The sequence below is a fragment of the Mus caroli genome, unplaced genomic scaffold, assembly GCF_978045245.1.
Source record: "Mus caroli unplaced genomic scaffold, Mus_caroli_1 scaffold_6, whole genome shotgun sequence".
NCBI classification, from domain to species: domain Eukaryota; kingdom Metazoa; phylum Chordata; class Mammalia; order Rodentia; family Muridae; genus Mus; species Mus caroli.
Genome location: NW_028227261.1, coordinates 108673274 through 108701040, shown reverse-complemented (window position 1 = coordinate 108701040; position 27767 = coordinate 108673274). Strand labels below are relative to the sequence as shown.

The 27767-nt window shown below is 44.5% G+C and overlaps 1 protein-coding gene across 3 annotated transcripts in view; it reads left to right on the top strand.

The window, feature by feature from the left end:
• Positions 1-27767, top strand: part of Tdrd7 (tudor domain containing 7) — a 67969-nt gene that overhangs the window by 18379 nt on the left and 21823 nt on the right. For all 3 annotated transcript variants that reach the window (XM_029476188.2, XM_021160235.3, XM_021160236.3), the window contains exons 2-9: positions 4040-4252; positions 5832-5973; positions 6797-6977; positions 8922-8995; positions 11020-11237; positions 21830-22413; positions 24121-24307; positions 27373-27484. In XM_029476188.2, the coding sequence (XP_029332048.1) occupies positions 4040-4252; positions 5832-5973; positions 6797-6977; positions 8922-8995; positions 11020-11237; positions 21830-22413; positions 24121-24307; positions 27373-27484 (1711 nt within the window). The remainder of the gene's footprint in view (positions 1-4039; positions 4253-5831; positions 5974-6796; positions 6978-8921; positions 8996-11019; positions 11238-21829; positions 22414-24120; positions 24308-27372; positions 27485-27767) is intronic.

Below are 27767 nucleotides of genomic sequence, written 5' to 3'. Positions count from 1 at the left end.
GTTTTCTAAGCCAGAGAAAGGAAAAGGCTGCTTATGTAGAACTCTATCCAATGTGGTAACCACATTTAAATCAAATATTTACTTCCTCAGTCATCCTAGTACATTTTGGATGTATAAAGCTATATGTGGCTAGTGGCTCCCTTGTGGACAGCACATACATAAAATTTTTTTCCTCAGTGGAATGTGGTGGCACAGACCCTTAATCTCAGCTCTGAGGAGTCTAAGGCAGGCAGACCACAAGTTCAGGTATACTATGGACTATAATATGGTGAGTTCCAGAATAGCCTGGGATACATGATTGAAACCCTACCTTTTAAAAAAGTTAGTATTATTATTCATTACTTTTAGTTTTTACAGTCCAGTCTTTATCCCTCTCCCCGTCCATCCTCCAACAGTTCCTCATCCCCTTCCTCCTTCCCCCTGTCTCCGAGAGGATGCTCCCAAGCCCCCTACTTCACCTCCCTGCCAGGCCTCCCCATTCCCTGAGGCCTCAAGTCTCTCCAGGGTTAGGCGTGTCTTCTCTCACTGAGGCCAGACCAGGCAGTCCTCTGCTATATATGGTCGGGGCCTCAGACCAGCTCTTGTTTGCTGCCTGGTTGGTGGCTCAATGTCTGAGAGATCTTGGAGGTCCCGGTCTGTTGAGACTGCTGGTCTTCCTATGGGGTCACCCTCCTCTCTTCAGCTTCTTTTAGGCTTTCCCTAATTAAACCACAGGGGTCCCCAACTTCAGTATATTAGTTGGGTATAAGTATCTGTGTCTATCCAAGTCTGCTGCTTGTTGGGCCTCTCAGAGGGCAGCCATGCTAGGCTCCTGTTTGCAAGCACAGCATAGCATCAGTACTAGCGACAGTCCTTTGAGCCTCCCCTTAAGATGGATCCCAAGTTGGGCCAGTCACTGAACCTCCCTTCCCTCAGGCTCTTCCCTGCAGATCTTTTAGATAGGAACAATTCTGGATCAGAGCTTTTGACTGAGGGATGGCTTCATGCTTGGACCTGACCTAGAATGAATGCTTTTCCTTGATCACAGATCCGTCCCAAGTCTGTTTCTCTTATTAGTGTAATTTATGAAATCTCATTGTATTTCTTCTTATGCAGCCTTTTCTTAAATACTCTTCGAGGAGGAGGCGGCACATTCTATTCTTGGCTCTAACTTTATCACCTCTTTCTGGCAAGACAACTAAAACTATCTCCTTAAACTTTTCTTTTTCTAAAATCATTTGAATCAAATTAGGAATTCTGTAAGGCCTTTAGTTCACCTAAACAGCATTAATTCATGAAAGCTTATCTTCATGTTAATCTGCAGGAAATTTATACCATAGGCTATTACCCAATCACACCAGGTTATAGGCAGTGAGGGTCTCCTGGTGTCCACTCACGCCACAGCAAATAAATGAGGAGCATGGTAATGGCAAGCATGAGAAAGTACATCCATAGCAAGAAGCAGTTCTGGGACAACGTCTCTGGGCCGTAACTGGAAGCTGAACAAGACAGTGGGGCTGTCTCCAGGGAGCTCACTTGCTCACTGCAGCTCTTCCTGTGTGGCATCTGCTATACATAGGTATTTTTATATAGCTAGTTAATAGTGTGACTCCTTAGGACCTTTACAGACATCCTTACTGTGATTTCATCCTCTCCCCCTTCTGTAGCTCATTCCCTTTCTTAGAGCTCCCCATCCCCCATTCCCCCTCAGATCACTTGCACCGTGCTAAGCTAATGCTCCACTAATCACCTTTCCCAGCAGTGGCCCCTTCTTGCTTTCCTGGTTTCTGCAGTTGTTCCTGGATTTGCACTCACAGCTGATGTGGAGCTGGGAGTCTGAGATGAAAGAACGTTTGCTGTTCATCGTTCTGCGTCTGTGTTGCCTCTCTCAATGTGAACTTTTCCAGTTCTGACCATTTATTTCCTTGCAGAGGTCAGGGTTTTATTTTTCTTTACAACTCAGTACCATTCTATTATATGTATATGTACAACATTTTCATTATCTGTTCGTTGGTTGAAAGACATTTAGGGTGTTTCCATTTCTTGGCTATCATGGAATCGAGTGGCAGTGAACACGGCAGAGCCAGTACCTGTGGCGTAGGATGTCAAGTCCTTTGGGCATATCCAGGGGGTACTATAGCTGGGTATGGCAGATTTGCTTTAGTTCTCTAAGAGTTCTCCACCCTGATCTCCAGAGTGGCCGAACCAGTTCGTAGCCCCACCAGTAATAAGAGAAGGCTCCTTTTCCTCATGTCCTTTCAGCATTTGTTGCTGGCTGCTTTGTTGACCATGGCCATTCTGACTGGGGTGAGATGGAATCTCAAAGTTGTTTTGAGTAACGTTTCTCTCTTGCAGCAGTAGTGGGCTTTTCTGAGATAATTCTTAGCCATTTTTATTTCTCCTCTTGAGAACTTCCTGTTTAAATCCCAAACCCTTTTTTTTTTTTAAATGGGTTGTTTTTTAGACTTTTTTTTTTAAGTTCTTTATCTATTCTAGATGTGAATCTTCTGTGAGACTTATAGCTGGCAGATTCCCTCCATCCAATTGTGTTTTTAACCATGCAGCTCTTTACTTTTATGAAGTCACACTCATCCATTGTTGGTCCCAATTCTTGGGCAAAGGGTTCTGTTCACCCAGTCCTTTCTTGTACCTGTGTCTTGTTCAAACTGTGTAGGCTTTCTTGTAGTAGTTTCAGGGTTTTAGGCTTCAATCCATGTGGATTTATTCATTCATTCATTCATTTATGAGTACACTGTAGCCATCTTCAGACACACCAGAAGAGGGCATCAGATCCCATTACAGATGGTTGTGAGCCACCATGTGGTTGCTGGGAATTGAACTCAGGACCTCTGGAAGAGCAGTCAGTGCTCTTAATGCTGAGCCATCTCTCCAGCCTCTGGATCTAATTTCTTTCTTCTACATATGGACATCCAATCTTCCCAGCACCATTTGTTGGAAATGCTGTCTTGGTACAGTGTATTCTTTGGACATGTTTGTTGAATATTAGACAGCTGTAGTTCTGTGTGCTCACGTTTGGGCCTTTTTTGTTACTGCTTGTACCAGTCATGACACTTTTGAACATTCTGTTGATTCTCTTTTAGTCTGAAGGACATTGGGATACATCCCTCCTTTCCCCTTCTCTCTCCTTCCCCCTTCCTCACTTTTGTATCAGCCTTTTGTAGTTCTTTTTCTTACGCCTATCTCTTGTATGCCTACCTTCTACAGAAATCCACCTTTATCCTTGTTTTTTTCTACCTAGATCCTGAAGACCAGTGATTCTCTTACTAGCCTCTAATCTGCATTCTTAGTGACTATATCTGTGTGACTGGCCTGTGGACATCCAGCTTCCACCTGTCTAGAATGGATACAACTTCCTCCTCTCTTGTAAGCCTGCCTCTAACCCGTGACTGTGAGTGGTTACTACCCAGAATGCCTTAGCCAGACATTAGGAGCCCTCATCACTTGTGGTTTCTGCAGCTGACTACTTTAAGCTTGCTTTTTTATTTTTCATTTATTTTCAGGTTCTCCACATTTCCAAGCATTCTCACATCTGTGAAAGTCCTTCCAATTTAGCTTTCCCAAGGCTGCTGGGTAGTCTGCATCCTCTCTAACTTCAGAGCTGGACACTTTGTTTCCCTCATTTGTGATCTCCCTTCAGTGGTGCATTACTTTTGGCAGATGAAGTCATTAGCATACTGTGGTCATCTCAAAGTCTGCAGTCCTGTCAGTCACACGGCCCCCTAAAGTTCTCAGAGCACCCCCATCCCCATGCCCCTCTCCCCACCTCTGCCTCTGAATTCTCCCTAGCCCCACAGCCCCATCTTCCTCCTATTGTGTCCACCAGAAATCCACACAGGCTCTTCCTGCACCTTTCTGACTTCCCCACAGTCCCATAGTAGTCCCTACTTTGATGTCATGGTAGATAGTCCCTTGCATTGTTATCCCACAGGAGATCTCCAGCACTCATTTGTGGAATAATCTAAAAAGCTTCAGCTCTGAAATATATTCGTATTCACAGGCTGATGAGCCATAATAATGACCTTCTTTTGTGTTTTAATAGGCAAAGATGCTGGAGGCAGATCTGGTTTCAAAGATGCTAAGGGCTGTCCTGCAGTCTCATAAGAACGGGATCGTATTACCCCGCCTCCAAGGAGAGTATCGATCTTTGACTGGAGACTGGATTCCCTTCAAGCAGCTGGGCTACCCTACTCTGGAAGCCTACCTGAGAAGCGTGCCAGCAGTTGTCAGGATAGAGGCTAGTAGATCTGGAGAGGTAAGATGGCATCTGGTCTGTCAGAATTCTGACACTGAGTCAGAGTCACCTGCCTGGTGCTTCTGATCTCATACCTCTGGTGTAAGAAAAGCACGCACTGAATAGCTTAGATCCACAGTGACAGCACACCCAAGGTTCAGCCCACTCTCATGTCTTGTGTAATATATCCCCCAGAGTATTTGGGATATTTACCTAATGCCAGTGTCTGTGTATGTGGGGTAGGAGGGCTTGGTAGAGAAGAAAGGGGAGCAGATCAAGAGAACAGTCAGAGGACAAGCTCTTTTGTAAGAACATGTGTAAGGGAAGACGGTAGTTAATTACACGTGGGTGTCAGTCATAAGCATGTGCTGGCACCCCACAGCCTCCCAGGTCTAAGCCTTCAGCTCCTGCTCCTTACAGCACTCATCACAGAGTTTTCAACTTCTTTTCTCTCTTAAAAAAAGATTCTGAGGGGCTGGTGAGATGGTTCAGTGGGTAAGTGCACCGACTGCTCTTCCAAAGGTACTGAGTTCAAATCCCAGCAACCACATGGTGACTCACAACCACCCATAATGAGATCTGATACCCTCTTCTGGTGTGTTTGAAGACAGCTACAGTGAACTTATACTAATAAATAAATCTTTGGCCGGAGCAAGTGGGGTTGGCTAGAGCAAGCAGAGGTCCTAAGTTCAATTCCCAACAATCACATGAAGGATCACAACTATCTGTACAACTAAAGTGTGTACTCATATACATAAAATAAATAAATTAAAAAAAAAGATTCTGAGAATGAGAGATTTGCCTTTTCTCTCTTCATAATGAGCACCTCATAAATGTGCTGAATGCCTGAAAGATGATGTATGCAAATGAATGAATGAACTAATAGTGCTTCATACAGTTTTGAATTATGTTTTACTTTGAACTTTTTCCCACTAGTTTGAGCATTTAGAAATGTAGTTTTGACTATTACAATATCCCCTACTGAACATCCTGAGGCATGTAGCTTTTTTCTTTGAATTCTGAAGAATAGAAGCACTGGCCAAGAGTACTGTAAACTGTGGGTGTTGCATAAAGCTGTATTGTTCTTAATTTTAACTTAGAGTAACACATGCACAAACAAATGTAATTTTAAAAAACAACGTCCTTTAGCCTCAGAGAGACAGCCTCAGTGTGTGAGCCTGGAGCTTAGCTTTCTGAGCACTCGCTGTTTTTCCTGGGTAAGTGGCAGAAGGATGTACCACTCGCGCACGTGTGCGTGCGTGCATGTGTGTGCTTCTGAGCTAGTACACGTGCATGCACCTTTGAGCCGGTGTGTGCAGAGCACAGGATGCCTTTGGCTCGGTTGCTCATTCCCCAGTACCTACTTTACTGTAAATGCTTAATAAGTATCTGTTTAAAAAATAAATGAAACTCTCAACTTGAAGAAAGAGTACTGGACCACGCATGATTCCTTCTGTGTTAAATATAACTTTAGTTCTGGAAATTGGGAGAGAGGCACTGGGAGTTGTGTACCCCGTGCTCTGGGATGCGTTGGCTCACTGGGACCCAGCCCTTACAAACTGGCTCTCCAAATGTCCTGCTCTCACTCTGCTGCTCACAGATCATCTGCTATGCGGTAGCCTGCACAGAAACTGCAAGGATCGCTCAGCTTGTGGCTCGTCAGAGGACCTCTAAAAGGAAAATAGGGCGACAAATTAATTGTCAGATGAGAGTGAAGAAAGCCATGCCGTTCTTTCTAGAAGGTAAGTCTGTTCCTGAGTAGATTATCATAAGGACTTATGGAATTATTGCCCATGTTCCTTATAAACTGTTCATTGAGTACTTACTGATATCCACATGTCAGGAGAATATTCCTGCAACTGGGATTTCCATTGAAATGATGAAGATGAATGTGATTTACAAAATCCAGTGGTGACAGTGCAGAATAATGCAACTGATGGTGACTGTGGTGACAGCTAGGTGCAGTCTTACCATTTTAGGTTATTTGTCAAGAATCCTCATCCAGAATGTCGGATGAACCAAGAACCTGTGGTAGGCTTTTGTACTTAGCAGATTATGTCTTTTGGTTAAGACATTTATTTTTCAGAGAAATATGAATTACATGTCCTGACAACATGATAAACAGCTGTATTTCCTGAATGGGAAGTTATAATAGATTCTAAAACGAGATTCTCAAGCAGTGGTGTGGCAGTGATATGCAGTGTTAGGTGATTCATGGCAGAAGCATTTTGGCCAAGGCAGCCATCACTGTGAATGATGATGGGAGACTTGGGTGCAGGCAGAATGTGTGCACTGAGAAAGCAAGAGGGTCCTGCTGGCTTCACACCACCTGGTGGTGGCTTGGGAAGTGCTCCACAGTAGTGAGAGAGGGAAGAGAAGCACTGGCTAATGAGGCAGGCAAGACCCATCCATAGAACTCCCCAGTCTCTAGTGTCCCCTACTCACATCTCCTTGTGCTCTTTCGATTGTTCTGGGAAGTATGACCGGCAGAAACATCTGGAGCAACATAATGAAACTACAGTCTGAGGAAGCCAGCTGATTGTGTTGTATCTGCCTAATTTATAGGGAAGCCAAAGGCAACTCTCAGACAACCAGGATTTGCCTCGGATTATTCCATCAGCAGGAAACCTAATTCAGCGCTGTTAAGAGACAGAGGAAGCACCTTGGGAGTTAAGGCTGACATGGACATGCCGCCGTACCCAGACACTCCAGTGCAGAGGCACACGAGCATGTCTGCCAACAGCAGGTACCCTGGGCGCCATCTGGCTTAAAGGAGCCTTGCGGAGAGCTGGGTAACCGCTATTAGAAGTGTGTGTTCATAGGAGAAGCATTTTCTTCATGTTACCTGCATCACATGCATAACTGTTAATCCTCTTACTGCCTGGCGGCATCCCCTGAGTGACCCCCGTACTGTTTCCTCCTGCTGTTGCGATCTCTCCTTGTCCAGTCAGCTGTACACACTCTAATAATTTCTTCTAAGATGCTATTTTGTGTAATTTTCAAATTTTTCTACAAAATTGTTCTTACAGTTAGTAAGTTTCAGGTACAGTCTCATTTAGCTGTATATTCATTCACCTAATTGCCACAGTCAGGCAGTAGCATTTGATCTTGGTGCACTGGCACTCCTAGCCTCTGCTTGGGTGTGGCCATGCCTGCGCAGCCAACTGTAAGCTCATTGTTTTATGTTTTGTGGACCATTCCGCACTTGTCCAGTGAAAGCATGCAGGAAGCTGATCAAATGGATTCTTTCTATTTCTAAATGTTATGGTTCTGAGAAGTCACCCAGAGGTCAGCAAGCTACAATCAAAAACTCACTGTCTGCTTTTGTAAATAGAGTTTTATAGGAGCATGGCCACACTCTGTTCATGTATGGCCTGTGTTGTTTTCTACTGCAGTGGCAGAGTTGTGTGGTTGTGCAGAGCCTGAAGTCCGTCCTGTTGGCCTCCTGACAGGAAATACGTGCTGAGCCCTGATGGAGATAAATCAGTATCCATCTCCCTTCCAAGTTGAAAGTTGTGCCTTTCTGTAAATTTGTGATATCATATTCCTTTAAAGCTGTGTCTGCTTGGGGTAAAGATGAGTTTTTCCTCAGAAGCTTTCCATCCAGATGCTAAATAGTTAGGAAAAATTAATTTAAAAACAGCTTGGCAGACAGGTGTGCTTTGGCATTTTCTGTTGAGCACTTATATAGCTTAGTGCAGAGCAGTGGCATGTGCTAAGTAAATCCATTATTAGTAGTTGACAACCTGATTGCTTCTTTTAGAATTAAAATACCATTAGGAAATATGCTTCATTTGAAAGTTTAGGTTTTAAATCTTTTGTGCTGCTCAGAATTGTGACTGCTTCCCCTAATGAGAAAAATACGGTCACTGTCTCCTTTGATCATGGTTCTTTCAGCAAGTCTTATAACACTCACTCTCCCGTGCTAGTACTAAACAGTACTCAGGAGCCTGGGACACTACTGAAGGGAAAATGCACACACACGCACGCGCGCGCACACACACACACACACAGCGAGCGAGCGAGACAGACAGACAGACAGAGGAGTGAGAATGTGGGGAGTTGATGTGGGGTGCATGTGGAGGAGCATGTGGATGTGTGATGGGTGTATGTGTGCATGCATGTGTGTGGGTGTGGTTTGTTCATACTTATATCTGGAAACATCTTCCTGTGTGAGTCCAACAGTTGATAGTAAATTATGTTGGAAAGGATGTGAGGTAGGCAGGGGCCTATGTCTCTTTTCTCCATGTGGTTATTCGAGCAGCCTGTCTGCTGACTTTGAAACTTCACTTCCCCTACAGCCAAGCTAAAGCTAATGTTTGTACGGTCTGCTCCTGCTCTCCAGCACCTGGGTTAAAGGCCGTGACTGCAGCATGTCCCACTCTGTGCTGCAGCTAATCTTGTGCATGTGGTTATGTTCCAAAATAGTCCGTGTTTTAAGTGTTTATTCTTCATGTGCTTTTATGTATTAACCCTTTAAAGGTGATTAGTTGAAACTCTTACTCCAGGTTCTACGAGAGACTTCCAAAAACCTACTTTCAATTTAGCTTTTAATATACCTCTGAGTAAATATGAAATATGATGCCAAATTTATTTTCATATTTTGGGATATTAAGTTATTTTGTTGGTCAGTGACATGGGGATTTTAAATGAAAATTAGTGTCTAAAACTTGCTGTTTTCACACCTTAGGTTCAGTCCAAAGTCACCCTTGCCAGCATCTTTGCAGACACACATCTCAAGGACCTGCCCTAAGGAAGTAAATGGTATGTTTTCCAGATGTGCATGAGTCTTGGGCCCAACAGAAATCATCTAATGGTGGCTTTTGACATGCGCTCTCACTTCTCCTGCATGAGATTTATCTCCCTCACTCCATTTCTAACTGCAAACTCATGGATTGAAGTGATCTTTAGAGAAAATAATGCTTCCAGTGATAACGTCAGTGTGCATTGAGGCCTCCATCACACCAGACCCATTCTGCTCCATGGCCACGTGTCCCTGGAGTTACCTGTTTTCCTCACCCACTCCATAATTAGAGGGTGAACCCTCAAGATTTGACATGCAGAGGCCTCACTTTAAGGAAATACCCGCTCTGTTTCAAGGTCTAAGTGTGGGGCTTAAATTCATAAGAGATACTCGAGTTTCTGTACTAGTAAAAGTCGGCACTATGAACTGTGAGGTATGGGGCCTGGAGAAATAACTCACAAGTTAAGAGTAGTGGCTGCTCTTCCAAAGGATCTAGGTTTGATTCCCAAAGCCAACGTGGCTCCTGCCCCAGAGCCCTCTTCTTACTTCTGCATATATGTGGAGGTGCACAGACATACACGCAGTCAAAACATCCACTCACATAAAATGAAAACAATAAAGATTAAAATGATTTTAAATGGTGAGGTGACAGCTGGGTATAAGTAACTATTGATTATGAAGTGAAAAGGGCCTTTAAGAAACAATAGGCTAGTAAATGAAGCCAAGGAAGCTGCTGGTTAGACATGCACCACTCCTGGACTTGCCTTGTGCGAGCAGCGTGTGACTCCACTGAGTACTCTCACCAAGAGCAGCTTTCCGGAGGGCTGGCTCTGCTCCGTGAAATGACTGGGCAGGATTTGTTGCTTGCATTATGTCTCTTATTGAGTATAGATTCCTTTTACATAGGAGTATTCTTACAGTACTATGAAAATGAATAGTATGATTTTTGTACATAAGAACTATTTTTACATAGGATTTTCTAAATCATGACTACTCAGTGAAGTTGTATGCCTCTTTAGGAGTTTAAAATAGAATATGTTATTTCCTTAATAGGGAACAGTTATGGGTATCCTGGACCCTTCTCCTCTCTGTGCCAGTCTAAGGGTGGCAGAGGCACATCATTGTGTCTTCTAGTGAGAAGAGAGGAGTAATCTCTAAGGATCCTCAAGGAAAGCTCTTTTTGGTACCTGGTATCCTTAGATATCAGTATCCCCAGACTAGGCTATATATCTCTTATTAGTTAATGAAGAAGAAAATAAAAATGACTTTACTTAGCAGAAAAGGTATCTGATTAAATTGTAAATAAATTTTTCATGCAGGTGTTAGATTTTAATATGTTGATATATATCCTGATAGAATTCTATTTGGTTTGACATTATTTCCATAGTTAAAATACCAGAATGGTCACAGTAACACACAGGTTTCTCTTGATTAGTATGTAAACTCAGGCATTCTGAGTTTAAATAAAGAAATAAACAGGAGTGAAAGAAGCCAGCTAAAACTTTATGAAAGATAAATGTTGAAGAAGTAGAAACCAGACCTGTGGTTGATGTCCATAAACTAGCTGGAATCATTTTTTGTAGATGTCAGGCTCCTGTGGATTATTAAATTGTTTTTCTTAGTTCAAGAGAAAGTTCATCATAGTCAGAAAACCTGGACATCTTTTTATCTTTTATTAAAGCCCTCTTCCTACTTTTTGTGCCTCATAGATTATAGCTTCAGTTGAGCACTACACACATATTATCTAAAATGTTGTCTCCCTTCATTGCCATTAAATAGTAAAACACTATTTTTTACTCAGAACGATTGTCAGAATGTTCAAAGCAAACTGTAAAGTATCCTTGCAAAATGAAGGGATAAGTCCTCTCATTGAAGGTGTCTTAGCTCTGCTGCTAGAATTCAGGGATAGTAGATGAGGCGATGCTCAGTTTAGTCCACAGGTTTCTAAGTTCAGGATCCCAGAGCCCACAGCATAGCAGAGTCAGAGACACAGGTGCTAGGTAATGGAATAATCTATTAATTCTATCATTCTTTTAATTTAAAGATAATTTAAATCAGACTGTTGAGAAACCAAATATCACGCCTCCTGCCTCTTACACTAATAAGATGGATGAGGTTCAAAACCGCATAAAGGAAATATTAGACAAGCATAACAATGGCATTTGGATATCTAAGCTTCCACATTTTTACAAAGAGTTTTATAAAGAAGACCTTAACCAAGGAGTTTTACAGCAGTTTGAACACTGGCCTCACATTTGCACGGTACGTGTTTCCTTCTTCTTCCCCTCTACGCCCCCTCCCTGCCCAGCTTGCAGGTCCCAAGTTAGTAGTCAGAGAGCAGAGTGCTCCCATGGGCTTCTGACTGACTGTCTCTAAGATTAACACACGTGGCTTCTAACAAACGGCAAGGTTGGCAGTGCTGTTACCTATTTTGCTGAGTTTTAAGATGCGTTTAATATTTGGTAATATATGTACTGTGTACCATTTTGTGTTGATTGAACTTCTGCCGATAAACACTGGCTGCTGTGCCATTTTAGTGTATTGGTCACAGTTTGTATTAGTCCTAGTTTGTATATCCTTATCCTTATTTCAGCTGGAACATATTTATTTCATTTGTGCTAATTGTAATTGTTTTTACATGGAACCTGATTTGTTCTAGAACTGATACTATAATCATATAGTCATATTTGAGATCTGTGCAGGCTGTCCTCATGATAGAAGCTTTAGATTGAAAGCTCTTTGTAGCTGCCTCTGCTCAGAGTTCATGATTATAAGATGGGGGATCAGAATACTTTGTTAGAAGTTTTAGTCCGGCCAGAGGTAGAGACAGTGGGGTTCTTACACCCAAGTACTTTCCAGATGTTTCTTAACTATCAGTATAGAATCTATTTTTAAAATGTAGTTAGCCGGGCGTGGTGGTGCACACCTTTAATCCCAGCACTCGGGAGGCAGAGGCAGGCAGATTTCTGAGTTTGAGGCCAGCCTGGTCTACAAAGTGAGTTCCAGGACCGCCAGGGCTACACAGAGAAACCCTGTCTCTAAAAACCAAAACCAAACCAAACCAAAACAAAACAAAAACCCCAAAAAACTGTAGTTGTCCTAAATGACAGCATTAACACCTGCTTGGTGCTTCTGCATTTGTAGAATCAATTTCTTGGAGTCCGTGTGTTTTGAAAGAGGGCATTCTGTATCATACATTTTGCTTTCTATACCTATTGGGCAAAAGGACAGGTAGTCTCATCTTCTGGGCTCCTGGCCTAAGACAAGCATGTGTTTTGGCACTATTGCCCCATAGGCTAGAGTTCCCTCTGAGTCTCATGCTCAGTTCCAGGCAGAAGTCATCCTCCCACACTTCCATTCACATGACACTGCTCCTGCTCATCACTGCTCTGAGCACTGAAAGCATAGGAAATGAAGTCTAGTAAGGTAAAGAGCTATGAAAAAAAAAAAAAAGGGTTAGGGCAGTGTGGCCAGTGTTGGAATACTCTATATGAAGTAGGCAGACAAGAACTGCCAAACTCTGGAGACACTGCTCTGTTTCTGTAAGTGCAGAATAACAAATGTTCTGGAAAACGTTGTCTGTAGTGTTGAAAGTGTAAAGCCTTGTTCCTAAAGTGGGAATTCTGTCTCCCTTTATTTGGGGAAGAGTCCCTCCCGGATACAGTATGTTGATACTCCCTCTGACACCTTACTTCTAAGGAGCTTGTTAGGAGTTTGTTGGCCTGAGTTTCAGCTCATATTGGATGTATACCATCCTTTGATTTTAAAATTCCATTGACAATTGCAAACTTTAAAGTTTTAATGGCCCTGGAGCTTTTTATGGTGATGATACAAAGATAACAGGCTGCCAGGTTTGGATAAGAAATTCTTTAGCACCTAAGTTTAAAGAATAAACAGTGTGTTGTGTTTTTGTTGCTTTATATATACTTCATGATAATTACTAGCATTTGTGTAGCTCAATTTATTACTTCTAGAGGAATTTTCATCTTTGCTGCTCTAGATGGCTATAGGGTCCCAGAATACTTTATTGGCAAGAGTTAGCTATTCTGTTGATATTAGAATGTTACCTAAAATGGATGGTTTTCTCTTAAATTTTAGGTACTGAAGCAACCACCTTTTTTGTTACACTTTTAGCACTTCACTCCATCTACAACTCATGATTGTTGTCAGGAATGCTGAGCATGAGGCAGAACCACAGAAGTCACTCCTTACCAGTGTCCCTCTGGGCTTTGGGTAGGACCATCTAGACTGATTAGGACTGTTAGTGAGAGGTGCTGATGGGAGGCAGGGTGCCTAGGATACCACAAACTGCCAGTCATTTGGGTGTCTGTTGATAGTTCCCATACCTATTTTCTGACTTCTGAGTATTCTTAATAGTTTGAGTTTTTCCTTGGTCATTTCTCACTGGCTTTAAACAGCTGTGCCATGGTTATTGTCCTTCTTCCCCGTGTTCTCACCTCCATGAAGAGAAGAACTCTGATAGCATGCCTGGGGCTGTGTTAGCACAGCCAGCATCAGGCAGAGGGAAAGGTGGCACAGAGAATGTGGTATTAGAAATGGGCCCTTGTTCTGTGGCCTATCACAACAGAAGAAGAAATCTAAGGGCATTCTATTTATTTAAAAAAAATTCTCCAACTGTATATTCTATATACAGTTAAAAATTAAAAATCAAGTCATAAAAATTCAAATATCCTGTAGTCCTACCATTCAAAGACATGTGCTTGTAGAGCTCTCCCTTTGCCTGTCAGAAGGGCAGCTTCAGCTTCAGGGACAAAATAGCAGCTCTGAAGTTTTACCTTGATGGAGCTTCAGATCAATGGTGTGCAGTAAGCCATGTCACAAAATGCTAGATGACATTGTGAGGTTTTATTTGTAGACAGGATATTGCCATCATTTTGTAACCCAGGTTAACCTTGAGCTCACAGTAGTCCTTCTGCCTCAGCTCCTTGAGTGCTCGGATTACAGGTGTAACTCTGACACTGGGCTGCATGACATTTAACCTTTTGGATCACTCAGGCAGCAGAGGGTGTGCTAGAAAGCTGGGGAGACTGTCAGTCACAATAATGGCTAAGTTCATAGTTTTAGGCAGCTGTAAGAGAAATAGAAATGGTGGGGAACCTTGTTTTACCTATGGAGAGTCCCTGCTAGGGTCTAGTAGAAGGGCAGTAACTGTTTCTGGCTGTGATGATAGGAAGGATGCCCTCTTTAACAGCTGGACTTGACTGGGAGTTAAAAAATACTTGTGTGACAGGGCTGGAGAAATGGCTCAGTGGTTAAGAGCACTGACTGCTCTTTCAGAGATCCTGAGTTAAATTCCCAGCAACCACATGGTGGCTCACAACCATCTGTAATGGGATCTGATCCCCTCTTCTGGTGTGTCTGAAGATAGTGACAGTGTACTCATATACATAAAAATAAATAATAAAAAAAATTGTGTGCCAGCCACTGACCTAGGTGCTAAGGATAGAACAGAAAACAAGACAGACATGGTCTTGCCCTTGGGTAGAGAAAATCATCATTTGAACAACTGCTGCTAGGCCTCCAACTGTGCTGAGGGCCTTGCAGGTGGGAGATGAACAGGGCACCTTTGGGGCAGTAAGTGACTGTTAAATGGGAAGCTAACACTGCATGATATAGACCAGAGGAGCTGCTCATGCCCAAGTCAGGAACAAGAGACATTTCATGTTTAGGAAGTGTCAGGAGTGAAGGGTTCAGAAGGAAGCTAGCTTCATAAAGAGTCATCACTAGTGGACGTGCTGTGTCCCTGCTCTGAGGTTGCCATGATCCTGACCTCTGACTGACTTGCAGATCTTTCAGCAGGGACTGTTGAGTAGTGGATTGAACTGAAGCCTGCTGTGAGACCTGGGTGGAGAGAACAGTGGCTTCATTCATGTGTCAGCCGGCATGTCTGTCTCAGGGTCCTGCCCAAAGCTGTTTGGAGAGCAGAGAGCCTAAGCTTTTGAGCCAGGTCAGATGCATTTACAGCCACAAGATCTGCTGAAAGACAGCTATGGGACCACCAGAGAAGTATTCCATGTTTGTGGCCCAACAGGCCTGTGTTATAGAAAGTGATCCATTATGAATGGCAATACAATATTGCTGTATGTAAGATGCTCTTGGAAATGCCTGATGACATTAATTATTAATATTTTCCACAAAGATGATTTGCTGTTACATGCGTTTCTGTTGGGTATCATTTTGTAACCCATAGAAGTCACTGAGTTTTAAGTTGGTGTTGTAGTACCCAGACCCATTCCTACAATATGCACAACATCAGTAGAGCCCATCTGAAAAGGCAGAGGTACCAGCAGTTCCCTCATGTATATACAGCACCCTGGTCCCCAGCTTCTCATCATCAGAGTAAAGCCTGGTGAGCACATTGGTACAACATCGTCTCAGCAGACAGCTGAGTAGATGACAGACGAGCTGGTGCATGGCAGAATCAAGAGGAGGCGAGAGATAGTATGCCATCTGTGTGAGCTACCCACAACCTGGTGGATGCCGGACAGCTTAGATCACAATTGAGTTGGAATTTGATTTGAAGCCTCAATATAAAACTGCTATTCCATGGAAACAGCCCATACAGATGCTTTGGAAAGTCTCTTGATTTGATTGGATACTACTTTCTTACAGAATTTTAGAGAAAATTCTAACTCCATAGAGACAGTAAACTTAATCGCTGAGGCCTCCGCAGTGCCTTTAGGGGTGTCATTTATTAGCTGTGTAACTTTCAGCCTACACACCACTCTTTTAGAGCCCTAATCTACTCTATCAGATAACTAATCCTGCACATGTCATAGGGTTGTTGGGAGAATTAAATGAGATAATATACATAAAGCAGCTGCTAGCAGAACATCAGAAACCACAGCCCAGCCTTACAGCAGACAAAGTCTTTGCTCAAGTTGGGGTGCCTAAGTGAGTCCTCCAGAGGAAGTTACTTCAATGGAAACAGGAGATGCTACTAAGAGGAGAAGGTTCTAGGCAAAGAAGCAGTGACCTGCAGGGACTACAGCTCTAATATGCGCATAGGTGCCACCTGGGAAGATATCTCTCCTTTCCTCACCCCTGCTACAGGTAATGAGGACAAGGGGGAAGCCTAGTGCACAGTGCAAGCCCCAGCTCCCAGCCAGAAGTATCCCAGGAAGTTCTATAGATGTAACTGGAAGACAACATTATCTTCCAAATTTGTGAGCAAGTGGCTTCAGTTTGGGCAAAGATATGAAGTTTATCCGTGTTGAGGTGGTGTCAGTGTGTTTCTAGAGACAGCATCAGTGAGAAGGAAGGCATCAGGTAGACCAGCAGGTGAGTTGGTAGTGAAGGAGGCCCTGCACCTACAGCTACCTTCAGAGCCATGGAGAAAGATTCTCTGAGTAGATGACTTGTGAGTGGCCAGGGGTTACAGTAACAGAGAACTTCTTGCTTCATCTTTTAAGTCACTGTGGGATGTGTCACAAACCATGCTTCTTAAACAGAACCCACTGCAAAGGTGCTCCTTTGAGCACCTTGGTGGTGGCCATTAGTGTGGAGCGCTGCTGCAGAGCTGTGTGAGGTGGATGGTGTGTGGCTGCACTGTGCTGCTTTAGCTTCTTTGTCTTCCCGTGAACACAGTACGTCTGTCATTCTACAGCATGATGTGCCGCCAATTATACCAGGCTGGCTGTCTAACTGTGCATCTGTCTTCATCTCTCCCAGTTCTGACTTCCAGCCAGTCTCACCTTTAGCATGGAGTGGCTGTCTGTTAAGGAGCCGACTGACCAGTGTGAGCATAGCATACAGGCTGGAAACAGCGATAGACAGTGTCATTGCTGAGAGGCAGTATCTGGAGGTCTTTCCTCCACTGCTAAGGTTAAAGGTTAAGTTTTTAACATAGGTTTCTTTCTGTTAGTGTTGATTCATTTTGAGCCCATAACTGCCCATAACCATTGTTTGGAGGGCTAGGATGTATGTAGATCTGTAGGTGAATAAAGACATTTATTATACCATTTTGAATTTCAATTTAATGATAGCCATGTAAAATAAGATTTAAAACATTATTTAAAACCTTAACATAAAATTGCTACTCCATGGAAATAGAGCTGTGCTCCTATAGATAGTTTGGGAAGCCTCAATTTAATTGGATGTTACTGGATTCTTCTAGAACCCTAAAGAAAATTCTAATTCCATAGAAACAGTAAACATAACTTCAGAGGCCTCTGCTGTGCTCTTGGCAGGTGAGCAGTCAGAGCCCAAGTTCACAGGCAAAACTAGAACGAGAGAAGACCTCTCCTGGCTAAGGAGAAAACGGTGCAAAGGATGAATCCTTACGTGTATGAACACAGAGCTGTCCAAAGAAGTTGATGGTTTTTTCTTTGGACCTGTACCTACCAAACCTGATGTGTCTCCTGGAAGCTTACAGAAACCTGGTGAGGTGTGAGATTCCAAATGAGGCAGAGTCAATCCAAATCAAGCTAATTAGAGGAAATTTGTGAGCATAGCAAATTTAAGGTGTGTTTAACATAGAATCTGCTGATGGTCACTGTAGAAGGTGGGTTATGTCCATGGTATGCAGTGCTAATGGCGTACATTACTGGTCTCCAGTAGGAGGTGCAGGTTAGGCCATGACTGTGTCTGCCACTAGACTGATGATTTGAAGAGTAGATATCCAGATCTAAGCTACAAAGATGATGGGAGCATGGTTAGGATGCCGAGTCTGCCCACACTGCATGGGCAGCGGCAGGGGAGGGGTGCTGATCCTTTCCCACTGTGTGCATGAGTCAGGTGGGCTAGAGGAACTAGAAGTCATAAAAGTCTTCTCCTGGGAGATCTGGCAGAAGTGGCTTTCTGGCCGTCATGTGCAGGAAATATAAGAGCCTTGTTTCTGTGTTGGGAACTGAAACAGGAGCCCATGCATAAATCCTAAACCCTGTGAGATGGGCCAGAGCACAGAAAAGAGCAGAAGTCAGATACCCAATAATTTGAGCATGGTTCCTTAGCTTTGAGGAGACCTGGAGTGTAGCGGGAGAGAGAGAACTAGAGATGTCATGGTTTGTGGGAGCCAGCAGCCATGGGAGAGTTTTGGGAAAAGTGAGTTTCCATCCATAGGAAAATTTAAAACAAATGAGCTAAAAATTATATTTGTTTTAATTTTTAGGTCTAAATTATGCCTCCCATGTATATTTCCCTTTTGAACTAAGAAACCCTTAAGCCAGTAGTCCTCAACATATTGGTCTCTGCCCCTTTGCGGGTGGAGCAACCCTTTCACAGGGATCATTTAACACCATCAGAAAACAAGTATTTACATTATGGTTCATAACAGTAGAAAATTACAGTTATGAATAAGCAACAAAATTGCTTTTATGGTTGGGGTCACCACAACATGAGGAAGTGTATTAAAGGGTCATAGCATTAGGAAGGCTGAGAACCACTTCCTTAAATCATTCTCCACAGGTGAGTTAATGAAATATTTAGTCCAAACCTGTTTTCCATGTCACTAAACTTACCAGGGAATAAATTTGCCTGAAGTTTTGAATGCTTTCTGAATTAACTGCAGCTAGGCCAGGATCTGTTCCTAAAGTTAGGTGAGTGTTTAATTTTAGTCAGCAGGCAGAACTGACAAGTTCAGGCAGGCATTCAACCTCCATTTTGAAATATGGAAGCAGTCTACAGGCATAGCCCTGACACATCCAGTCTTATCTAAAATATAGAAGGAGCCACTACAGTTTCACTGGAGTTTACAGTTCAGAGAAGTTGTGGAGAAAGGAAGGATTGCCTTAAACAAAAGCCTAGTGCTGCTAAGGGAAGCCACCTTCTAGTTTAGGGCTTTGCGTGACTGTTGCTTGGACTTTGGGGAAATTCTTGCTGTTTATAGGCAAAGTTTGGCTTAGGTGCTGCAGCCAGATTTGTAAACACACTACTTCTGGATGACCATTAAGCTTATTCTAGAAGTAGCTGCACATAGAGGTGCACACCCGCGTCTCATCACCTGAGGAGGAGAGTTAGGAGTTCTAGATCCTCAGTCAGATGGATAAGTCTGAGGCCAGCCTGGGCTACACAAGGTCTTGTCTGAAAAGCAGAGATTATTGAATAAAGATTAGAAAAAAAATAGGATTATGCTTTTGCCTTAGACCAACTTCTACTAAGTGGACAAGTTGTCCATAACTCTGTTGAAAGCAGAGCTTCCTGCTCAAAAGAGCTCACTGCACTGCGTGGAGAGGAAGAGCTTTGCGGGAGCTAATGTGGCCAGCATGTCTCGTCATACTGACAAGCAGGAAGAAATGGCAGCTGGACACTGGGGTGGGTGGGACAAATAAACACTGAAGTACCCTATATTTTCAGGTAACTTCTTTAGAAAGGTATCAAAATCCTTTTGGGGTTAAAGGATGCATGCGGTTATGGCCCAAGGCTTATGGCCTCTTCTCTGCTGTGCTCCTGAGAAGAGGTTGAGAAAGGTTAGTAGGTGAAGGTGGAGAGAGTTTGAAGGTAAGCCCTACAGCCTCCTCTGGCTCTGGATGTGGAAGGCTGCCATGTCTCAGTATGAAGTTACTTCAGCTGGAGTCATACACACGGGAGCCACTCACAGCACTGGCTTTTATTTTTCCATTTTTCTGGGAAATATATTTTCCAGCCCTACTTGGAAGCCTGGCCTAAATTCTGAGGCCTTGTCCAGTATGCTAAAGCACAGCACAGGCTGGCATTTTAAATGGCAGATGTAAAGCCAGGCGTGACATGATCCTTACTTCAGAGGCTGAAGCAGGAAGATGGCTAATGAAAGACCAGCTCAGGCTACATAGCAAGCCCGACCTCAGACTAGAGAGGGGCTAGAAATGTGGCTTAGTGATAGAATCCTTGCTTTGAATCCTGTCCTAGCATTGGAGAGAAACTTTGAAAAATTAAAAATTTGGATTTGAGAAGCTGATGAGCCATGGAGAGAAGGAATAGCCAGATATTTATGTCACTGTGACTTAGCTGTGCTCTACATAGCACTTCCAAGTGATCGCAGGCTCTTCAGAGTCTGAAATGTTTCCTGAAACATTTCATTCCTTGAAACTTAAGACACATTCAGTAGTGGAAGAAGAAAGAAGAAAACCAAGGAAGATCCGTGTCTCCCGGTTCTTAAGTATCATGAAGAGTAAAAGGATTCTTGTTTTTGTTGTTGTTGTTGTTTGTTTGTTTGTTTTTGCTTTTGTTTTTTGAGATAAGATCTCCTGTAGCCTAGGCTGTCTTTATAAAGTATGTAGCTTAAGGTAACATTGGACTCTTGATCTTCCCACCACCACCTCCAAAGTGCTTGAGATTAGAAATGTATGCTCCAATGCCCAGCTCCAAATGGGACCTTTAGTGTCACAGTGATCTTTTCTTTCAATTTATTATTAATAAATTGAATAGTCTTCCCTTGAACATTTGCACCTGTGGTCTGTCTACCTGCATACTGTGTAAACAGTGAGGTAAATGAAGTGATGTTCTTTATTCGTCAGCCAGCCAATCAACAGAAGTATTCTGGTTGTGCCTGGCACTTGCCTGTGATACCAACTCATAAGAGACAGAGGGCCAGGAATGTGTGGTGGCTCACACCTTTAATCCCAGCACTAGAGAGGCAGAGGCAGGTAGATCTCTGTGAGTTTGAGGCCAGCCTGGTACAGAGTTCCAGTATAGCTGGAGAGACCCTGTCTCAAAAGAGAGGGTTGGGGAGATCAGGAGTTCAAAGCCAGTTTGTGTTAAATAGTGAGTTTAAGGCCAGCCTGGGCTACAGGCAACCCTGCCTAAAAACAAAATGCATGACTCAAACAGCAACAAAACAGGAAGCAGTCTGTTGTCTTTGGTAATTTCCTATTAAGCTTACCATCCTAGTAGATTCTCCTAAGAATTAAAATTGTAGCTGAGTAATAGCTGAATGGGACTAATAAAGGGGACCATTCCTGAAGGCAGACCGTGAAGTCTGACTCGGGCTAAGGGTGAAGCATCTGGTTTTGTAAAGACTGAATAGTGAAGGTCTAGGCTTTGGGAGTTCAGTAGTGTTGCAGAGCTGCATGACGGTCACCTGTCCTGTCCTGACTCACAGAGCAAAGCAGCCTTGGGTTGCTTATGCCAGGGAGGCTGGATGCACACCTAATCCCATAGGATGTTCACTGTGAAATGACTCTGCTGATTGGTCAGCCATTTAAGCTGTGAAAGTCAGTCTTAGCTCATAAGTATAAACTGCAGAGGGCCAGTCCTCTTCTGTCAGTAGAAAGGCTTAGCAATGGAGGACAGCAGTGTCACCAGTTCTCCGGGTTCCTCTCAGGCATGTACAGTCAGAGACTGGTTGCCATCTGACTCGGGTTATTTTCCCCACTAGCTCGTTAAGATGGCAGTGTTTTCGGTTATGTGTGTGCTGTGGTGATTGCTCACACTGCCTTACCTCTGGGGCATCATTTCTGAAGACTCCCACACTGAGAGCTGAGAGTTTCTCAGGACGCTGTAGGAAGGAAGGTGGCACCCCTATCCTACCTGTGGGTAACCACTCCACCGTTCCTCTCCGTGGTGTGTGTGCTCCTGACATAGATAGCTTCATCTCACCCTGGGTCCTGTGTATTTTGCAAACTTTGCTCTGGATTTAGCAGAGAAACATTGACAGGGCAGAAGCCTCATGATCCCCTGGGCTCTATGTTAACTATCTTCTAAGTGAAATGAATGCTTTTTCTTCCCTGATTGTCTCTGGACTCTTGCTCATGGCATCTGTCAGGTGATACACCTTTGTAGTTAAGAAGAATAACATGTACACGTTTTCACATTATGAAATTAAAAACAGTCCTCTGTCAAATATAAAATAATTTGTGTTTTTTAAGGTTTTCTTACCCACTGAAATGTTTGTCATTGGCTCTCTTTAAATATTTCAGGTGGAAAAACCTTGTGGTGGTGGTCAAGATTCACTTCTTTATCCTGCCAAGAGAGAGCAGCCCTTGAGAAGTGACCAGGACCCTGAGAAGGAGCTCCCACCTCCACCTCCTGCTCCCAAGCAGGAGGTTCCATCCCAAGGGAGCCCAGCAGTGATGCCAGATGTCAAGGAGAAAGTGGCAGAACTGCTGGGCAAGTACTCAAGTGGCCTTTGGGCAAGTGCGCTCCCCAAAGCATTTGAGGACATGTACAAAGTCAAGTTCCCTGAGGATGCCTTAAAAAATCTCACCTCACTCTCTGATGTGTGCACCATAAACTACATTTCTGGAAACACCCAGAAGGCAATTCTCTATGCGAAACTCCCATTGCCCACTGACAAGATCTTAAAGGATGAAGGGCAGGCACAAGGAGATTTTGACATCAAGTCGATGATTGAACAAGAGTATTTGCAGATAGAAAAAAACATGGCTGAAAGTGCTGATGAGTTTATGGAGGACATAACTGTGCCACCTCTGGTAATTCCTACCGAGGCCTCACCGTCTGTGTTGGTGGTTGAGCTGAGCAACACAAATGATGTGGTTATCAGGCAAGTTGGCCTTTCTAGTTGTTCTGAGCTGTGCAGTGTTGTCACGTGACCACTCCTGGCATGGATGCTGTGGAGGGAAGGAAGAGCAGCATCCTCAGGAGTGTGCTCACGTTTATAAAAGGCCCAGCGTTCTTAGGAGAAATAATGGCTAATAGTTTTAAATGGGAATGATAATATGAACTTGTTGAAAGTTGTGTCATAAGCATCATGGCAACTGTGTCAGAAACATCAGCCTGGCCCCTTCAGGCCAGGTGATGCCGTCAGATCTAGGACTGTGTGGCAGCCCTAAAAGGTCAGGGTAGCGAATTTCATCGTACACTCAGATTAGCCAGTGGACCTAGAGCTGCCCTGCTGCCCTGAGCCTTTGGATGCCATTCTAAGAGATGTGTAGCTGTCACCGATGTGGCTAATGACAGCCTGAATTGACACTGAAGCACTGGATTACCATCCAGTGTGGAGCTGTGGCTGGGGAGAGGGAGAGAACATTAAAACAGAAAGCATCCAGGTCCCTTCACCCCAAATGGCCCTCTGGTTTGTGCAGCCCAAGGCCTATAGATAAACTAGAAAAGCCCAGAGAATGCCCAAATTAGATCCTTCCAGAAGGAAGAGCTTGAGAGCATTAAAGCAAGTGGTGGCCCAGCTGACACTGAAGGGACTGTGAAGCCTGCCTAGTCTCCTGCTCTGCCACTAAGAAGGATCTTTAGAGGGACTTTGACTTACATGGGGTTTTAGATGCAGCTTTGTATCGGTCACATACTGAGCTGGTCTGTGCAAATTCTCGGTCCCTGTGCTCAGGTAATTTGGAGACAGTGTATGAGCCCATCCTGGGTACTGCCCACTCTCACCTAGCTGTAGCACCAGCCCTTGTCCTCACTTGTGAGTGGAGCCATCCTTCTCTACTGGCTGCTGCAACTCCTGGATGCCTCTCCACATTTACTCAGTTGTCACCTAAGTTCAAGCCCCCAAGCCCCATGTCTCAAAGACTGGAGCCCAATGCAAGAGTGACTCCAGCCTCTCCTGAACACTTGCAACACACAGCAAGTGTAGACGATGGATCTTGACAAAGTCTAACCCATTCAGGGATGAGGACTACACATCTTAAGTTAGCTAGTTTCCAAAGAGTCATTCTTTGCATTGTGTGTGAAACGTCTTCGTAGCTTCCCTTCCTCTCTAGTAACAGGTAGGCTGGCTGGGCCATCCTCTGTCCTGCAGATAGTCACCAAGACCATGTGGAGCAATTTCTTAGAGTCTTCTCAAATCACCAGAGGCTCTGAGTAAAAACTGGAGAAATGTAAGAACAAGGGCTCCTCTGCCTCCTCCCTCACCTTGGCCAGGTGATTTGAGGACTCTTCGAGCTGCAAGCTTCATCCTGTAGCAGAAGTGTTGTCATTTCATGAGATGCAGCCTCGCCAGGATAAAGCCATCTGCCAGATCAAAGCAGCCTCATTCAAACCTGGAAGGGCTCACGGGAGCCCCTGTGGTGTCTCCACACACCTTCAATCTCCTGTCCTGGGCTCTCTTGCACCCTGCTTCTTCCTGGGGCCTCCAATGCCTGTTTCACCTCTGCTGTTCTCAGGGCTGTCACACTGGGCAGTGGGCACCATAGTCCTATCTCCCTGTACTGAGAATGGTGTTCCCTGAGCACAGTTCCTTCCCCTGCTGGGGTGGGTTCACTCACCCTGACTGTTGCTCTTCTCACCATTACAGGTATGTAGGCAAAGACTACTCAGCTGCTCAGGAACTGATGGAGGACGAGATGAAGGAGTATTACAGTAAGAACCCCAGAGTCACACCAATCCAGACTGTGCGCGTGGGGCAGCTGCTGGCAGTCAATGCAGAGGAGGATGCCTGGTTGCGAGCACAGATCATTTCCACGGATGAGAACAAGATAAAGGCAAGCTCAGTTTTGTTAGCATGAGGTAGATACGTTACAAGTTTTCAGACGTGATTGTTGTTTATTGTTCTTTCAAATCCAGTGTGACTTTCACCAGAAATTCCAAGTAGTGCCTGTGAAAGACTATCCCTGTTAGCTCTTATATCAGTGGTAGTTAGTTCTCTGTGAGGGGCAGACTCAGATCTTATCAGAAGGGTGTTTCCCCACTCCTGGCACTGAGCAGCTCCATAAGCAGCTTCAAGCAGGCCTTCTCTGAAGAAGCAGCCACAGCAGAGAGCTGCCATTCTTCCTCCCTGTCTTAGCCTGAGCTGGGCTCATGCATCAGCAGGCTTTAGTACTTTTGGCAACATCCTGTCTTGGTGATCAGCCTCTGCCCCTTTGCGTTGTACCTTCCATGAGGAGCCCAAGGATCAAGACTGTCCACAGGCTCAGTTTCCTTGAGAGTTATGTCCTTTTAAGCCTTAGAGCTCCCCAGACAGGGAGAAAAGTTGCTGAGCCATGGTGGGCTGCTGGCTTGGTGGCCACCTGAATATGTCACTTCTGCCTTCCTTGTTGCAAGCATGCTGTGAATGACAGTCCTGTGTCTGGTGTCTCCCAGGCAGAGGGCTGCTGTTTTTTGACATGAAGGCAAAGGAGCATAGGCCAATCACCAGGACAGGATGTGGCCGGAAGTCTTGGGGCCTACAGATGGGGCAGGACCTAAGAGGATTGAGAGTAACCCTGGGCGCAGCCCAACTCAAGCTAAGACAATGAGAGGAAGAACGGCAGCTCTCTGCTGAGACTGCTTCCTCAGGGAAGGCCTGCTTGAAGCAGCTCAAGTCTTCTTAGTCTCTTATGATATCTCTGGCAGCTAGGAGAAGTATGCAGGCACTCAGGTGGCACAGAGACCTGTGGTCACTTCATGGTGCCAGAGAACCAGAAATGGAAGCCCCAAGTGCCTGTTCACCGATTGCTATGGTTGCCTGAGATGCTTGCTCTGCTCTCCTGCAGCAAGGCACACAGGGTGAGGTGGCTGAGGCATACAGGCACATCCAAGGATGAGGGGTTTGTGAATTGTAATTGTCATATGTATTATTAGCTGGGCCTGGTGTTACAGCTCTGTAATCCAGCTACTTGGGAGGCAGAGGCAGGAGAAGCACAATTTCAAGGCCAGCTTAGGCAACAACTTAGTAGGAACCTGTCTTAGAAAGTTACAGGATATAACTCAGTGGTTAAAGCACTTGTCTAGCATACATTTGGCCTTACGTCCAACCTCCAGTACCACAGAAGAAACAAAAATTTACCACTACTACCATAGCAATAGATGCAGCAGGCAAGTCAGTAAAGAAGCCAGCTGCAGACATAAACCCTATGAAGACTTCGGAGTGGTCCTGCCGTAGCCTCTTGCTGGGCTAACAGTATGGCCTCACCTGCTCTGGAGTCTGGGTCTTACACTGCTTCTCATCATCAGCATATATAACGTGGGTCCAGGAGGAGCACACCCGAGATTCAGGTGTAGGCTGCTGTTCATGAAATTGAAACGTTTGCCTGAGTCTTGAGGCCTGTGAGAGGGGAAGAAATTGTGTGGACATGATGGACTAGAACTCTGGCATGGCCAGTGGTCTGGGTCCAGGCAGCAGAGTCCAGTATTGTCTCCTAAGGTGAGTCTTTGCCTCAGCAACCAGGCACACGCACCACATAGTCAGGGGAGTTGGAGGGCTCTCTGCCTTTCTTCTTCCTCAGACTCTGCCATGGAGGAATTGATCTTTATTTCCTGCCTCTGTTGCCTGGTATTTTCCAGGCAGCGCTGCCTGTCTTCTGTTGTTTGTGTTGTATTTTAGGTTCCAATAGTACCCGATTCTTAGTTACTCTAAATCTAGGATAATAAAACGTAATGTTTCTAGTTACCAGGAAAATCAAGCTTTCATAGCTTGGGAGACAGGCAGGCAGATCTCCAACCTGCCTACATAAAGAGCCCCAGGCAAGGCAGGACTGCGTAGTGAGCCCTGTCTTAAGGAGAGGTGGGAGCGTTTGTGGTCTTTAGGTCTCGGTGTGCTGCAAAAGCCATCTCTGTGTTAATGGTGTGTGTTCAAGTCTCATTTCTGTAGCTATACTAAAGTATCCTGAAAAGAGGCGACTCAGGAGAAAGGGCTTACTCGGGATGCAGTTCTTCACTGCATGAGATTTAAGTCTGGAACTAAGAGCAGTCAGTCCCATCTGCAGCAAGAGCAGGGAGAGATGAATACACCGGTGCTTGGTGCTCAGTTTACAGTTTACAGTACTCGACTTTATAGCCCAGGGCCCCAAACCAGGACATGTTGTTGCCCACTTGGAGCCTAGGTCTTCCTGTATCAGTTGAGGCAGTTAAGCTGGTCCTCCACAGATATTATACAGCTGTAGCACTGATGCTGATCTAAACTCACTGTGACTTCCCAGATGATTCTGGGTTATGTCCAGCTAACAGACTAACCGTCACAGTTAAGAGTATACCTCAGAGCTGGGGCCTCGGCCAAACTGAATGAAGATATAATCTAGCTTTGTGAACTTGAAGAAAAAATTGGGTTTCTCCTCTTTTTTAAACAATAGAATGTATGTTGTCCAGACTGATGTCACTGTTGTCCCCGACCAAAGCATCTCATCCCCTAGTACCACAGTGGCCAAGAGAGCAGGCTGTCATAGGTGCTGTTTGGGGTTCTAACATCTGGCCAGTATCACAGGACTGATGAGCTCCTGGAAACAGCTGCTGCCCCTCAGAACAGGGAAGACTCCTAGCAGGAAGGATAAAGACCGGGAGAGGCCAGACAGCAGCAGAGGTGACCTTGGCAAGGCCTCAGAGCCTATTCTGCCTTGGTCTTATTATCTGGTTGACTAAGGTAGCAGACAAGGGCCTGAAATACGGGACCCTGAGGCGCCCAGCCTTTTGTCATCTTCTGGGGTGCACTGGGAACCTTTTCTTTAGCTGTGGGAGAGCTGAGGTGCCGCTTGATGACTATGGAACAAGACGAATCCAGTTGGATATATTAAGGTTTTAAACTAAGGCTAAGGACTTTGGAGTGTAGATGTGATAGGCTTTGCTCTCCCCTTAGGTGTGCTATGTTGACTATGGCTTTTGTGAAAACATTGAGAAGAGTAAAGCGTACCGACTGAACCCACGGTTCTGCTCGCTGTCCTTTCAAGCCACCAAGTGCAAGCTGGCAGGTAAGGGGCCGTCTTAGAAACCCTTTCAACACTGTACTCTTCGCTGTTGAATTTGGAAATGCTCTTGGTGCCTCAGGTGTTACACTTTCTTTCCCTCTGCCCTTCCGTTTGTTTCTTTGTTTGTCTGTTAGTTTTGTTCCATTTTGTTTTGCTTTAGGTGAAGTCATACTATGTAGAGCAGCCTGTCCTTGAACTTAAACTCCTCCTACCTCACTTCCTCAGTGCTGACTTCCAGGTGTGGGCTGTCACACCCAGCTCATAATGTGTTTTTCTTGAAAGGTTC